At 35.3% G+C, this 16,927-nt stretch overlaps 1 protein-coding gene and 1 non-coding gene across 5 annotated transcripts; both read right to left on the bottom strand.

The window, feature by feature from the left end:
- Window positions 1-1,492: 1,492 nt before the first annotated feature.
- LOC103723197 (60S ribosomal protein L44-like) lies at window positions 1,493-7,280 on the bottom strand. Of its 4 annotated transcripts, none has more exons than XM_039118935.1 (5): window positions 7,125-7,278; window positions 4,439-4,621; window positions 2,680-2,859; window positions 1,998-2,109; window positions 1,493-1,912 (listed from the first exon to the last, which is right to left on the bottom strand). In XM_039118935.1, the coding sequence occupies exons 2-5, from the start codon at window positions 4,511-4,513 to the stop codon at window positions 1,896-1,898; spliced, it is 384 nt and encodes a 127-aa protein (XP_038974863.1). In that variant the 5' UTR covers window positions 4,514-4,621; window positions 7,125-7,278; the 3' UTR covers window positions 1,493-1,895. The 4 variants fall into 4 exon arrangements, with proteins under 4 accessions (XP_038974863.1, XP_038974862.1, XP_038974866.1 ...); XM_039118934.1 differs by having other exon boundaries at window positions 1,998-2,072; window positions 7,125-7,249; XM_039118938.1 differs by lacking the exon at window positions 4,439-4,621 and having other exon boundaries at window positions 1,998-2,072; window positions 7,125-7,280.
- A 6,086-nt stretch (window positions 7,281-13,366) lies between these two features.
- Window positions 13,367-13,450, bottom strand: TRNAL-CAA. Its single transcript has one exon. It is a non-coding gene; the product is annotated as a tRNA-Leu (tRNA).
- Window positions 13,451-16,927: the final 3,477 nt, after the last annotated feature.

A 16,927-nucleotide genomic window follows, 5' to 3' on the forward strand; every position in this document is an offset into this window, starting at 1 on the left:
AGAGTTGATAAGCTGTTCCTTTGATGCGAAATTTTTCAGCTTGTTCTGTTTGGCAACTAACATGATCTCTCTGCACAAACTCTTTGGGTACCTATTCTTGCGGAAGCTGCACTTTATGGTTCTCACGCTGTTCGTTAGAGCTTATTATGTTCAAAGACCATCTGATTTAGCAAAGAAAATGTGGTTACGAATAAGTGGTTCCATTGATGCAAAATTTTTCAGCTTGTTCTGTTTGGCAGCTAATATGATCTCTCTGCCTGCTAGGTAGTTGAGGACTGTTCCACATATTTACTATGGCACCAGTCATAAACATTGCTATGCTTTTTCCATTTTAGGACTGTTCCGCATATCTACTATGGTACAACAACATTTTCTGAACTCAATTTTCAACCACTTGTCTTTCCAACAACCATAGATAAAGGTATTTTGATTATGCTAGAAACAATTCAGGGAGGAACATAATGGGCAACTTCTATATGTAAATTGTTTCCTCCTGCCTGTAACAATCTAGGACCTCATCTAAAAAGACTAGTTCGTAGATATTATTCGGATTTCTTGGTTCTATATAAGTATCCAAGATCTGGTACATAGCTGATGTGGAACTAAACATGCATCCACATAGATTCTTACATACTCTCCTATTTAAGTTCTGACTAAAGATCCAAATTCATTCAAATCTAATCATAAGCACCACGATTAGTCTATGGTCAATTCTAATAAGCCCATGCTACAGTATTCTTTAGTCCACATAGAACAACAAAATTAGTTGTGCAATTCAGAGACTAGTTGAGGATTTTTTGATTGTTTCGCATAACTTGATAAAGTTGTGCTGATTTCTTTCTTACTTTGCTTATCAAGCATCATCTCCGTAGTTTCTATCCGTAGTTTCCGATATTTTCCATGATTTTGTTTGTTTTGCACATTCATGCCCATTTTACTCGAACAGATATGGGCTTCTCTCATCTTGACATCTTCCATGAAAAAGGGTGAAGGCATTCCTTAAAAAATAAGGACCGCTAACCGTGCTGATAAAGTTTTTTTTTTTTTGGATTTGTCCTCATTCCCACATATATCACACAAATATTCTGCTCATTTCTGGTACTCCATTTTCTACACACCCTAAAATTTTTTCACTCACAACAAATATCCAAGATCAAAACACCTATAAGCTTGTGCGAGCAAAGCATTGAAGAATCTGGCAGGTGTGTATATATATATATATTTGGTACTGAATTTTTCTACCCACTCTACACTTATTTCGCTCACAACAGGTGCTCCAAAGCCTTGTTCAATTCATCATCTGAACGCATTTGGCAACTTAAACCTTGAAATAACTCCGCATGAAATTATACTGTGAGGTAATGCTCGAAAGGAGCTCAATCAGAGAACAATATTAGGTCAGGTTTAATTTCTCAAAAATATTAAGTTGCAAATATCCAAAATTCATGATTTAACATGAACAAAATCCAACCAATGCAAACTCATCCCAGGCTTTATGGTCAAACCCAAAGTACATAAAATACGATAGGTCAGGCTAATTCCATATATACACATTTTAAGATGATTTCCAACATACTCAGAACAAGTTATATCTCTAAAATATGTTAAATGACATCTTCCAGAAACAAGTCCATTTGACGGTTCACTTTGGAAGAAAAAATACACTACATAAATGAAGATTGAAACTTAGAAAATATACTCCCCATGGTTATCAAATAACCACACACTAAAGCCATAACTAAAAGCATATTAAAGTCAAACTACAATTATGAAAGAGTTTTACCAGGCCTCCCAAAACCATTTCCAGATGCAGTCAAGCACAAGAAGCACCATAATTGTGTAGTAAAGCAAACTAGAATAGAGATGTCCCCTTGCCTTTCTTGTCTCCACCAATCTCAAAATGCTTGCACCTCTACAAAAATTGCATTTCAAAGGATAAATAAAAGTGCAAAATCCAACCACAAAAATAGATGCAAGTACTGCTATGAATATAGCACCTTGATCGGGTGTTGAGAGTAGTGCTTGCAGCTCTGACATTGCAGCTTCAGCACAATTTTCTTGGTTGTTTTTGCCTGACATGAAACAATTGCAATAAAATACGTATAGTGACTTTTGTCACCATTATATTCAATCAATTAGACCTTTACAATTGTTCATCTCCAATAGTCCAGACTAAATCAACGTTAAAACAAGTAGAATGATCAGTAACTTCAAGTATTGGATGTGAAAGCCAGAAGGCAATTTTAGAAAGAAACAAAAGGTGTTATTATGGCTTCAATCCACCGGGTGAGTCACAGCTGATGGTCAGGCGCACACACTAAAGGCCTGTTTGGTTCCTAGATATCTTTAGCTGGAAGATTTGAACAGACAAATAAGTTCAGGTACATATTCCTCGTCATTCAGATAAACCATGTGATCCATTCATGAATGGTCTTAACCAGGTTAAAGTGGAATGAGTATCAAGAAGTGCTTTCCAGATTCTCTAGAATTCCCAAAGCACCCCTTCTTCACTGCTGCTTAATTCAGGTAACAAAAAGTTTTTGCTTAAATAAATATGAACAAATGGGCTCTATTCAGGTATATTCATAAACTCCATGGAGCCTAAATAATAATAAAAACAGAATTTTTGAGGACACGATTCCAACTACCATGTGAAAACTTGAGAAATCTGAGATATACCTTCTTGTGGAAAACAGGCTTGGTCTGCCCACCATAACCAGATTGTTTCCGGTCGTAACGTCGCTTCCCTTGAGCCGAAAGACTATCCTTACCCTTCTTATACTGAGTAACTTTGTGCAGGGTATGCTTCCTGCAAGCCTTGTTCTTGCAGTAAGTTTTCTTTGTTTTTGGAACGTTCACCTGATTTATAGATAGTATGTAATTTTAATTAAGCTGCAAAAAAGTGCATCACTTGATATTTTAAAGCAATCAAATGAGACAACACCCAGAAACATGTCAAAAGGACAGACAGGACCATAAGTTTATGATGATATGCTAAAGCACATACCACAAAAGATGATCAAAAGTTTTACATTAAAATAGCAACAGACGTTCTGGCAACCAACAACTTCCATCTTAGTGATAACATTACATGCAAACATAGGAGCTAAGCTAATAATAAAACTAACATAACAACAAATACTGTAATAGACTGCAGAAGCAAATAATTCAATGTACCAAGCACATAGTATCCAAGTAGAACCTTCACATGCCTCCAAATAAGATAGGGGCAGGCGTCTGCTGGAGATGGAGAAACATCACATTTTGTCCAGTACGAGAAGCGAAAACAAAGACATCTGAAACCTCTTAGACCGTAATTAAAAAGGGCTGTCTTTTGTAACCTATATATCAGAGCACATGTTGAAGCTACTTCAAAAGGTAAGGTTGAAATTGAATAATGGGAGAGATCAGCCATGGATTGGTCTAAAGTCAAAAAAACTAAGTCTGCTTCCTAAAAATGTCATGAAGCATGACATGATAGCATTAAACATGTTCAGATGAGAATTGCTTGCCCAGATCAAAATCCAGTCATGAATTGGGACTAAAATTAGATTAAAGAACTGTTATTGAAGGTAAAATAAATACTTTACCAGAATCAAAATTCAATTAATGTTAAAGTAGTGCATATGGATTCAAAACAGAATTTGGTCATGATTGAGGGCAATCAATAAGCTGAATAATAGAAGCCAGACTGAAAATGTAACTAGAAAATAATTAAATAAGCAACTATTTTTATATTATCTGTCTGTCGAGAATGCAGCAGACATGTTGGAATTAGGTTCCAAAATCTGATAATTGATCTGATAGCAACTGTAAACAAAATTTAATTCAAAATCATTGAAGAACGACAGAGCTAATTAGATGTTGGAACTGACCCTTGCAATTGGCATCAGGAAAAAACATTAAATTGACATTGTGCCGCGAATCAAGAAGTCAAGATCACAAAAGGATTTTGCATCATCATGGAGATGGATGAATATTGAGCCAAAGATTAGTTTGAGAATGCAAATGCAAAAGACAAATAAATCAAGTCAGTCAGGATTATGGTAAGTTTCTGTTAAAAAAATGATGCTAACTGTAAAATTGAAATAACAGAGATGTCCAGCCCATCAGAAAGATTAAGTCATAATCACAGTGCGACTATGCTGAGAAAGATTCTGGTAGAATAACAATCAAAATTTGAAAATTGCAATTGCTTATCTTATATCAATCAGAATTGAGGCTGAGATAAAAAATGGTTAAAACAATGTTGAACTAGCAAAATGAGGATATCCAAATTGGCTAAGGAAGATATAATAGTAATAGTTTTTTGAGGACACATGGTGCATAGGAAAAAATTGCAAGGGCTCATTTGAGTTGGTCTACATCTCAAATTTAACTACGCCTTGAACCAATGGTCGTATGCCATTTGCAAACTCAGAATGTTTGGCCATTTAACTTGAAATGCAAGATGGATGAGGTGAGAAACCGAAGGCACTTGCTGCTGAACAATGGACCACACCATACAGGACATCCTCACCAAACAATGTTAGATAACTTATGGGCCTGCTGCTGAAGCCATAACTCATAGTAGCCCGAATCCCCTTTCCACTGTTCTCTCCCTCCACATGTGTGGGTATCCCTAAAACAACCGACAAACCATATTAATTTTATTGGGATTGATCAGAAAACTGGATGAACATCTAATCGTGAGCAAAGAGTTTAACTGCGCTAGGCAACCTCAAACTATCAGAATCCATTATAAATGAAAAGTATGGATACAACAGTGGGTTTATGTGCTAATGAATTTCAAGAACAGCAAATATATTAAATTTCAAAGTACATAAATTTTGCCAAAAGGGTTTTAATATGTTTCCAAACAAAGAGACAAAAAAGAAGACCCTATTGTGAGAGGGAGAGATGATCCAAAACATTAAATACTGCTTCAAACCAATTGCTTTTAAATCCTAATACATCCATTACATTAGAGAATTTTTGATATAAATCATTTATTTACAAACTTAAGATCATAATTTTATACAAGAACATAAAAAACAACTAAAATAACAAGATTTAATGAGGGCATCTAAATACAGTTTAAACCAATTTAACCGGTTTGGCAATGAGATTAAATACGAGCACATGACAATCACATCAAACTTAGAAAAAAAAAAATAATGCCAAACATAAATCCTAATAAATTCATTATATTACAGAATTTTTAATATCTCATACTAATGCATTTACAAACTTAAGATCATAACTTTATTCAACAATATGAAAAACAACTAAATAACACGATTTAATGATGACATCTAAATACAGTTTAAACTATTTTAATAGTTTGGCAATAAGATAAAATAGGAACAGAGGACAATCACATCAAGAATAGAAAAAAAAAATAATGCCAAGTCTAGTAGTTGAATTGAAACTATTAGCAAAGAGAGAATAACAAAATAGAGCAGGAAAGGATTCCTCAAAACCAAAATATGAACCACTCAACTTTATGGAAATAGTCCTGGAATATTGCCATGCATTAGGAATCAGTAACAGATTCCAGGCATTCACTTAGACATATAGCAGCCATGTACAACAAAGCCTAATTTACTGTTTCAGAAAAGAGACCAATCTTCACTTCTTTTTAGTCTCCGCTGGAAAAATGTCCTTGTACATTGACATTAACCCATACAGCTTGTCGCAGTACAGCACAACGAATAATGAATTGGATAAGTTGCTCTAACAGGAAGACTTGTCGAGTATTGTCCAAAATGAGTTACTACAATTAGTGAGAGAAGTCAGCTAATGCCTAAATATGACAAGTTCAGTTCCAAGGTCATTAAGCTCTAGAACGCTTGAATGGGCATTAGACTAAATTTATGTAAGAATGTCAACATTATATGATAATTTTATCCCACTAAGACTGTATTTTCAGATGGTATAAGTTGACATTCTAGTGTAAACAAGTTAGATATTTAAATATAATGAACAAACTATCCTCTCCACAAAGTCACTTCCTCATTATTCCTCTTCATTCCTATTTCCCCTTATTTCATGCAGAGGAGATGCAATCCTTTCAAAACGTATGCTGGGTACGACCAAATTAAATGATGCTTAGAGCTGGGTCTATAATTTGTTCCTTTATAATATTTGCAAGGCTTATAGTATCGGTAATCAATCACCATTCAGGGAAGAAAAAGAAGTTTAAGCATCACCAAATAGGGGCATACTTCTGATTGAAGTATGCTGCTCCTTCACCCTTGGGTGTCGTTGATGGACTCGATCACTAAACATAGAAATACTGATGAACAGGTCCAAAGAGAATTCAGAAGACCAAATGTCACCGAGATATGGAAAATAAATATTACTGTCAAATAGAGCTTATATAGGTAATCCCCAAGAAGAAGAATTCTTATTACATATACCTCAGGATTCAGATCCGAAACCCCACTAGAATATACCACCATATAACAAAAGTGAATCTACAACCCAGGGCTCATTCAACACACATCAAAGCCACAACTAACAACAAAAAAGCATGACGAGCGGAAATATAGTAAGGTAACTATGCGATTTACTTTAACAATTCAGTGAACCATTCTCTTCCAAATCTAACTGATTCCTTTTTTACGGTACAGAAATCTAATCGATTCATACGCAATAAAATGGTATACTGTAACACTAGGAACGAACTTTAAAACCCAATAATGCATTCAGCATACATCAAGATCACGGCTCAATGGTACATATGAAAACTATTGCAACAATCTTAAAAGAAAAAAATAAAAATAAAAAGTAGCTAGAGGCAGATTATCTTGCGGTTCACTCCTGACAATCGATAAGTTGGCCAAAAACGCAATAAACCGACTACTGGAATACCGAATCATGAAGCACATCGAAATCAGACTTTAAAACTACATACATACAAGCATACTATCACATAGTTCACCTCAAAGAAACTATTAACCGCTTAAAACCCTAACTGATCCATGAGGTAATAAAACACTTCGTGGAATCGGAGGAAAAACCGAAAAAAGAATGAAAAAATCGAACTTTACGTCGACAGACACAAGAAGGAGAACTATCACACTAAGATCTCTTATCTTGGTCGCGATTGGAATAGAAGGGGAGATTAAAAGAGAGATTACCATGGCCGAAGCGGCGAAGTGGGATCGAAGCGACTAAGGTTTCGACTCCGGCGCTCCCCACTCTATCTCCCCCTCCCGAGCTGCGGAAAACCCCGACAAGGAGCGTGGGGACGACGTTGGATTAGGGTCCAGATAAATTGGGAATGTGAGGTGATCTTGCCTCCTGCTAGGGGGCCCGGTCTGGTCCGGGTGTAGGCGGGTTTAGTCCCGCATGAGCCGATATTTGGGCTTTGGATCAGCATCCACGCAGCCTGATTTGTCCATGACCTGCTTATCGAGCAGGTTGGGCCAGATTCAGCTAGCTAAAGATACCACGCCATTTTATCAGATCTGGACCCTACTCGGCCAAGCCAAACCCTCGGGCCTACTTTCCGGACCCGAGCCTGCTACTCATCAGGCTTTGGGCTTCCGAGCCGAGCGTCGAGATCAAAACAAAACCCACATTTTCTCTTCCCCATCCCCTTCACACCTCCCTCTTTCTCCCCCAACCTCCCTCTTTTCTTTCAAGATCTCCGCATTTTTCCTCTTTTTCCCTCTCCCTGGCCTCCATTCCTTATTGTTTTCTATCCTCTTCTCATAGGATTCATTGGTTGTGTGCCTAGATCCACTGTCTGAGATGCTTGATCCAAGGATTGTGGGAGCTTAGTCGGGACTTCGAGAGGGCACATGATGTATGAGATAAAAGAAGGTGAGGAGGCGAGGAGCCGATGGCCAGTGGGGTTTGTCAGGTTGAGGGGTGGGGGCCTCACTAGCGGACAATGGCCAATGGCCTAGTGTGGGTGGGGTTGTCCGACTGAGGCGAGGAGAAGGTGCGACACTGCCACTGTCTTTCCTTAATCAGCGATGAAATGAACCGGAAGCAATGGGATTAGGGATTTAAGGGTTAGGTTAGGGATGAAATATTGTAAAATTTTTAAAGGATCTCATATATTTGCATATATAATATTTATTAATTTAAATAACTAGGCTCAAATCGGCCTCAAGGTGGGGCGATGCAAATCCGAGCCTAGCCGATTTGGAGATAGGCTCAAATTTTTAACCTGGTTCAGCTCGCTACACTAAAAAACCAAGCTTAGGCCTGTCAAAAACATGCTAAGCTCATTCATTTAATCCCAAAATATCAAACAAATTCATCAATGCACGAACTTCATGGTGTATTAGAACTCCCTCCCTCTTGTTTTTTCTTGCTCTTTGTCAAGCATATCTTCTAGCTTTTCGTAATCAAACTCTAGTTCAAGGTTTTCGTCAACTACCCAAAATTCCACCTTATCTATGCATTCATAATTAACAAGATAATATTCTCTTCTTATATTCAAGCCTATAAAATATAGGTAACATTCAGAAGTGTTGTCACATAAACCAATGTTTTAGAAATAAGGAAGCAAGAATAATGAAATAATGAGAAAACTAATGAATTAAATAGTATATATATTTTTCATCTTTATACCTAGTTTGCAAACGAAGATTGTAATGAACATATACAAGATCAAGAAGCCTCTGGTGCTCCAATTTTTTCCTTCTTTTTCTATGTATACATTTGAAGACACTTCAATTTTAATTACATCCCAATGAAGAAGCTATTTTACAAAGAATCGAATTGCCACCACCAAGGTGGTAGCTCAATTGGAACGGGGCGTTTACTTCCAACCAAGTGGTTCCAGATTCGAAACGCGCGGGCGTCGATTAAATTTGGGGACCGAATGCTCCACGCCTGGACACGGGGTTTGGAAGTGCTACTGGTCGGCTGATAGCCTGGGTGGTGCCAGGTGTGACGTACTCACACGGAGGGTCGGGTCGGGTAACCAAGCCGGCTCACGGGTGGGGAGGATATAAGTAAAATAGGTCGGCGTGCCCAACACACGACCCGGTTTGCCCGCATCGAACATTCTCCTAGCGGGGTGGGGGGCCCAGTGGGGGCTGCTACGCGGGGTTGGGCTTGTCCCTTCCTCCCCCTGCTCCCTTTTTTTTAGCAAAAAAAAAAAAAAGAATCGAATTGCCAACTTTCGTAAATTTGGAGCACCATGCCCGAACAAACTCCACTGTTGATCTAGTTGAATACAATGAATTAATTAACAATGAAACAATCTCATATATTTTGGAAAAAGTGCAAATCATGGTATAATATCATTAGTAAGACAATAGACAAAATTACATTTTTTTCTTACTAAGTCAAGTATTCTTGGATGTAGTTAAATCCAACTCACGTCTAACTAAAAATCAATAATCAACTAAGCTTCCTTCTTGACAACCCCCCAATAATTTAACTTGTAAGGAATGATAGCATGGTATTGTGTATCTAGTACCAATACTTTCTATCTTCTTAATCACAGGCTAATAGAAAGAAGAATTAACAGCATTGATCGGGATGCATGCATCATAAAACCACTTAGCAATTGCCATGTCCTATTCATGCCATTTTTTAGAACTCAGCAACTTTGCTTTGTTAGAAATTTGAGTATGTTTCTTTCTAGGAAAAAAGCTCTCAAGCCCACTAATTGGCTTCCGTTTCCTTTCACTAATTGGCTTCCCTTGCCCTTTCTCTTATCTTGTGGACCAAAAATTTCCTCAAAGTCATCATCATCAGGCTTATAACCCCCAAATTGATGCACACTTTGGTCGTATGGATTTGCTTCCCCACAGTTTCCTTTTTTTCCTTCCTAGCTTGTTTTCCTTCCTAAAAAGAATTCCAATATGAAAGCCGATATCTCCCAAAATCTTCTTACCTGAAACAACATTGCCTTTCACTCCAGCAAGATGTTGCTTTACTTTGTTAATGCCCCCACATTGCAAAATCATCTCACATTGCAAAATTATCTTCAATCCTTCCCTCGGCAGCATATTCCCATGTTGGATCTTTTTTCATCTAAATAGATATAGCACTAGGTCCTAGGTTATTATAAATAATATCAAAGCAAACTTGAACCATAGCCCATGTAGAATAGGAGACAATACAGCATCAGCCCATTGGGGCTAATAACGAGCTGATTATGATATTTGTGATTGGATTTATAATCCTTATGGTTAAATTTGAATGAATTTGGACTCTTAGCCTGGCGAGGTTGCTAGGGTTTAAATGGAAGGAGTATATAAGCTAATATTTAGTCCCACAATGGCTATGAACTAATAAATCTTCACTAAAAGAGCCAAAAAATCTAAAAATACCTTTCAACTAGTCTTTTTGAATGAGGTCCTCGGTTATTAGGTGAATATTCCTAATCAATTGGACTCTATTTATCCCCAATCCACTAAACATAATTTAAAGTTTGGAAAATAAATCAAACCATTGGTGTTCTTACAATCTTTCAAAAGTAAACTTTAAAATAACACTCAAATCCTCATTAAAATAATTTTATCTCATAAACATGAACTCGATCCCAAATTACAAGGATATGCTATTAAATATCACACAACTCAATGATGGGGGAAGGTTTTAGGATAAGGGGCTTGTAGAGACCGGAGAGAGAGGAGACAGACTTAAGAGTCAAGAATGGAAAGACAACTAGCATCGATTCCATCGATGATGTAGTCGACAATAATTAGAGAAAATAGGACCAGTAGAAAGGAAGAAGAAAAAGGAATTAGGAAAGAAATGATGGGATTTTAGGAGATTAGGGTGTTTATTTTATTTAGAATAATTTATAATGATAAAAGACCAAAATGACCTCAGTATAGATATAGAATTGATTTAAAATGGACATTTTGGTCTTTTGATCCTTGTATATCAATTTACTGATTTGTTTTGAACCGAATGGGTCATCAATTTTTCAAAAGAAATTGATCAGGGTTTGCGGGGTCTAGCCAATTTGATGCATCCCTAGTCTTTTAGAAAAATAAAATCGATTGGGCATAATCAAATGTCCAATCCAATTGGATGGTGTAGTCCAAATTTAAAAACTAAGGTCCCAAGCTACCTGAAGGTCAAGTTTAATTCCATGGAATTTTCTATACTTGACCGAACAAGATAAATTTCAGTAATTTCAACTACATCGAATGATCTTTCGAATTAGTCAAGACTCTCCAATTTTAAAAAAACTTTAAAAAAAAGTATAGAGGGGTTGAAGGATAGGAATAGACAAGATGCATTTCAGACACAGAACAAATAAAATTCAATCCATTTTTATTTTGGAATTTCGCTTGTTCTTTTATATTTATTCAAAAGCCGGCTAACGGAGGTATTCCTGCGTATGAGAATATTGTAATGGAGAAGGTCATAGCCGAATTGTTTTATCAATAAGGCTAATAGTAGCTACATATATAGATTCACCTTCATGGTCTCTGATTATGAACCCAGCGCACAATGACCATTGCCTCGAATAAATTTGCTTAAATTTCGATTAGGCTGCCCAGCCTACATGAGGCTAGAGCATTTTGGACTAGCATGGACCTAATTTTTAATACCAACGAGCTAGGCTAGGCCTAAAATTTAAGCTAGGCTGAGGCTAAGCTCGAGCACATCGACTAGGCTTGAGCCCAACCTAAGCCCTAGCTACCACCTCCTCCCTTCCTCAGCTCCTCAACTCCTAGCCTCCTCTCATCTCCCCACCTATCTAGCCCCTTGCCTCCTCTTGTCATGTCACCATGAGTCTTCGTAGTCCGATCTCTTCTTCCTTGATGCCAAGAAGACACCGATACCACTATAGGGCCCCCGAGCTTAGCATCGGCCGATGAGAATCTGAGTTCGGGTCGAACCCACTAAACCATTCTTGCTAAACGATGTCACCAAATTTGAGCTCTTCTTCCTAGGTATGAATCCAATCTCTTCTTCCTCGACGCCGATTATACTAAATATGAGATGGACTTTAGGGTTTCAAGGTGGAAATCCCCCCCCCCCCCCGACATCGACAATGGGGGGGAGGGTTTCCTTGTTGCCTGTGAGATGGAACTCAATCCTCGGCGATGACAAGATTACCATGACCTCTAACTTCTTTGGCTTTGCTGATCCTTTCGTCCTCCTACTCTTCAGAATGGAATCATCCTCGGCTCCTTGCTCCTCGCTCCCACTCTCAAGCATGCAACCCAAAGTCTAAAAAGCTTGAGGTCTGACCCGAAATCCAAAGCCACCAAGTTCAAGCCTAAAAAGTAGGCCTGAAAATAGAGCCAAGCTTGACTCGGGCCTGGCTAATTATGGTCATACCTAGGGTTGAGCCCAACCCAAACTTGGCCCGACTCACCTGATAAGCAAGTCTAGCCTTGAATAAAGCCATCAAAATTTAGTTTAATACAAAATGGTTGAGGGGATGTCCAACAAGAGTGACAAGACTGTTGCTCAAGTTAGAGAGGGAATGCGGGATAACTTAGATGCTTGGTGGAGGAATTTGACACCACTCCATATTTCTTCCCATATACCCATTAATTCCAATCCCCACCCCTCCTCCCCAAACCCCCAAAATATTTCCTAATTCAATAATATGATTTATTTAAGTTTTATTATTTATTTTGATTTCTTATTCTATATTTTTATTGTTTAGTGTAATCTTACTTATATCCTATTGCTAGAATTTCATTTGCATCTTTCTATGGATAAGATATTTTTCCGTGTGGCATTGGTTTCAATTATTATTGTTCTATTTTTTGTGATTTTTTTAGATTTATTTATATTTTACTTTATTTTAATATATTTTATTGCACCTTCTTAGTTATATTTTTACCAAATTTATCCTTTTTATTCTTCTTTTATGTACTTCATGTTTTGCTTTATTTTACACTCATAAGTTATTATTTTATTTTATGAAGTCCGCTAATCATGTTGTTTCATATTTTCAAATTATTAATTATCCTATAATTTGAATTCATTCACATTATCTATAAATTTTTTATTTACCTCTTGTTTAGATTCATTTCTATTTTATTGTCTAATCCTATTTTTTGTCTTATTTGATTTTGAGTTTTTCATTTTGTGTTTTCTGTTTCATTGCATAGGTTTGTTTTTTATGATTTTATTTTATATACTTTAGTTTTTAAATTTAGTTTACTTTACTATATATTTTAATCAATTATTATATTTTTGCAAGTGATCTTTTCTTCACCCTTTTTTGCATTTTTCTTGAATATTTATTTTTAATCCTTTTTCTAGATTTGATTTTTAATTCCCCTTTATGTTTTTTGTTGTTTGTACATTCATTTTAACCAAAATAAAAGAAATAAATTATCATAAATAACCTACTCTTTTATTATTATTATTAAATTTCCTATATGAATTCTTTTAGGAAAAGTGACGTTCATATAAAAGGGATAAAAACTATTGTCAGAAGTGGGATTTGAACCCACGCCCTCTCTCGAGGACCAGAACTTGAGTCTGGCGCCTTAGACCACTCGGCCATCCTGACAGGAGTGTCATCATTTCTGGGATTATACTATTTCAAGTAACTAAATAATGAAACAATAAATAATTCACCTAAGAGGGACAAAGGAAGACTTAGATATAGATATTGTTAACATTTTAGTATGACAATGCAAAATAAAATAAAATTTAATTTTAAAAAAGATTGATCAATGGAATTTCAATCTTTGTGTCAAAAGTATGTCTCTCTCTTTTGCTCTTTGTCATTCACAAATCTAGTTTAGTAATTTAAATGGTAATGCTAGTATATAATCTGCACAGTATGTTGGTGCAATTTTTTTTTCTTTTTCAAACTGTTCCTATAATATAATAGAATATAATTCTAATAAAATAGATAAATAGAAATAAGAGACTAATTATTTTTTAAATTATTTTTGATATTAACATTATCATACTATTATTATACAAAATTCTAATAGTATGTATACATCCATCGATGCAGTAAAATAGTATATCATTATAAAATAATAAGATTATGATCTAAATTACATATAATAAAAAATAAAAAAATATTACATCTAGGGTATATTTAAATACAATATAGCAGAGTTATTAGTAATTGTACTTTCACTTTTAAGTAAGATCATCTTCTTAAAAATGCATTAGAAAATAACAAAAATTAATCTAATCTAATGACTTGCATGAGATATGGCTAAGATACAATATTCATAAAAAGTGTTTTTTCATTAGTATCAGCACTGATTAAACTATTAGCATATAACCCGCATGATGCATGAGGTACTTTTTTATATAAAAAATATATCGCTTTTAAAATATTACTTTTTATCAATTAAATAGTTATTTAAAATATAATATTTTTATTAATATACAAAATATTTATTTTATTAATAAATAGAGAAAGCAACTAAAGAACTTTTCGGAGATGTTAGTCACCTCTTAATAGCATTTTTTTTTTTTTTGTACAATGGCGGCTCACACACGATGGGTGTGGATGCGCTTCACAACTTTCTTTAATTGGTTGGAATTCGGAGACCGCCCAGAGACACTAATAAAAAAACCCAATGACCCACCATTGGCAATTCGAGATCTCAAGGCGTAAATGCAGGACCCATAAGCGGGAGAGTTTTCCATTTTTATTTTTTTGTGAGGCCTATTGGCAGTGATACGGTGTTGATTAGCACATAAGCTATTTCCCATTTTTGGCGCCATCCACTTTGGGTGCTTGCAAAAATTATTCCTTACCTAAACCAACCCCATGATATCCTCTGATAGGTCATGCACATTTCAAGATTAATTATACCCCTCTTGAGGAGTCCCTCACCAGTCACTAGTGCTAAGATCGCGAAAATTTGCACGCTATAGCAATTTTTAGCACTTGAACTCATAATAGTTCTAATTTTTAGCACCATTCTAACTTTCCCTTTCAACTAATATTCCATCTTAAAATTCTCATCAATTTTCATATTTCATTTATGTTACAAAAATTTTTCAAGCCACAATAACAACACTAACTTGAGACCATTTCTCTTAGCTATTTCCAACCGTTCAAAACTTAAGGAAGAAGATAATTTGAGCTGCCATCTTATTAAAGATACAAAGAAGATCTCCTAAAAATGAATTGTTAGAGAGATATAAATATTTCACGCCCTCATCAACATGAGGTAAAGAGCTATGAAATTTGATAAACCTTAGATCAATGATTTGAGTGTTTTGAAATATAATCATCCATAGAATGCTGCCTTTTAATTGGTTGTAAGAAAGATTTAGATGAGAAGCTCCTAAAGACAAGTTCCAAAACCACTCTGGGACGGCATTGAAATGCTTGCATTGGAGATTATCAACAATACGCGTCCTACTGAGAGAGAAGCCAAGATCAAGATAATGCAGATTGGTAAGATTTCCAAGTTTAATAAGTAATTCATCCACTTAAATCGGCAAAAGAGAGATTTAAATATCTCAATTATGTTAGTGAATCGATGAATTATGGGATATTTCTATCACACTCCAGATCCGGAGCATAACATGACTATCTTACTGAGGGGTACAGCTCACGGTAACATGAAGCAAAACATTACATCTTAGATTTCAAGTCCATCACAAATATAATAGAATAAATAAAAATCAAATTTCATTATCCATTGAATACAACAAATGGTGGTTCAAAGTATATAAATCCAAACATAAATACTAAATCCATAATCCTTAATACTCAGAAAATCATTAACTACCAAATTCATAGTCAATTAAAAATACTAAAATTCTTCTACAAAACTGTCAAGCTTGCTGGCACAAACTTCAAGCTTGCTAGCACAAACTTCAAGCTTGGACCATCCTTCGTTTCTATCATCCCTATTCGTTTGAAAAGAGAAAAATAAAAATAGAGATATATGAGTGACACAGCTCAATGAGTAAAATCTTACTCTACCTTACTGAATCAAGCATAAGTTTTTTCTATATCAATGCATCATTTAAAAAATAACAGAGATTACAAAATAAAATATTTTATAGTACATTATATTAAAATAAGTCATAAAGCCAATAATGCATGCATAAATCATTCATATTTCATAAACATGCTTCCAAGTTTATTTTGCAAATAAATTCATAAATTATTTTTCTGTCATCTAGCTATATTATAGTTTAAAATATTGCTTACAGATATTCGTGCTACGGTGATTTTATACCTGTGATAGGGCCCATATTCATAATCGACAACGATTTTTATTTCATATACCAACTTTATACCTGTTGGCGCGCTTGTGTTCATATGGATGCTAGCTTTGAGTGTCGATTTTTCTAATTCTAGGGATCATACATAGCTATCTGAGCAAATACTTATATTTTTTTCTTAAAACATATACATAAATAGATGAAAAATACTAAATAGCATGATCAAATTAGTCTTTATAATAAAATTATTTTTATTAAAAGATTCATAAAATTATTTTTATAATAAAGCATAATTTTCATAACACGTATGTTGATCCATAATTTTAAGAAAATATGACATCTATGTTGGCAATATCATATGCATGAAAAATATGATAATTTGAAAAATAATAAGGAGTGTAAAATTTACTTACCTCTTTTATCTTAGACTGTCAGATTTTGTTAGGCGACTCTCTTAGACCTATTTAAAATATTAACAACGAAATAAATTTCTAATTGACGACTTTAAAAAAAAACGAAAAGACTTGACCGGGTGTACAATAGTTTCGGATATGTCAGGTCTAGAGGATTCACTCAACGAATCGAACTCAATCAGGTCAAGATCAATCAACAAAGTTTATTAATAAAAATTTTCAGAATATTCAAGAGGGTCGGGGTGATTGATCCAATAGGCAGCCCGAGCACCAGGACAGTTTAGGACCCTTTTTTTAGGGATCAACTCGAATTCATAGATCGAGTTGATAGGACTCGGTTCATGGATCCATGGGTATTTTTAGAAAGAAAAATAGAGAGATAAGATAGAAGGAAGAGAGAGATAATAAGAGAGAGAAAC

The sequence above is a fragment of the Phoenix dactylifera genome, unplaced genomic scaffold, assembly GCF_009389715.1.
Source record: "Phoenix dactylifera cultivar Barhee BC4 unplaced genomic scaffold, palm_55x_up_171113_PBpolish2nd_filt_p 000451F, whole genome shotgun sequence".
In the NCBI taxonomy this organism is placed as follows: Eukaryota; Viridiplantae; Streptophyta; class Magnoliopsida; order Arecales; family Arecaceae; genus Phoenix; species Phoenix dactylifera.

Coding starts and splice junctions, on each gene's coding strand:
- LOC103723197 (XM_039118934.1), bottom strand. CDS start 4,513: ATGTCCTGTATGGTGTGGTCCATTGTTCAGCAGCAAGTGCCTTCGGTT. Junction 2,860..4,438: donor TCATCCATCTTGCATTTCAA/GTTAAATGGCCA, acceptor TCTATAAATCAG/GTGAACGTTCCAAAAACAAA. Junction 1,913..1,997: donor ACTCTCAACACCCGATCAAG/GTGCTATATTCA, acceptor CAATTTTTGTAG/AGGTGCAAGCATTTTGAGAT.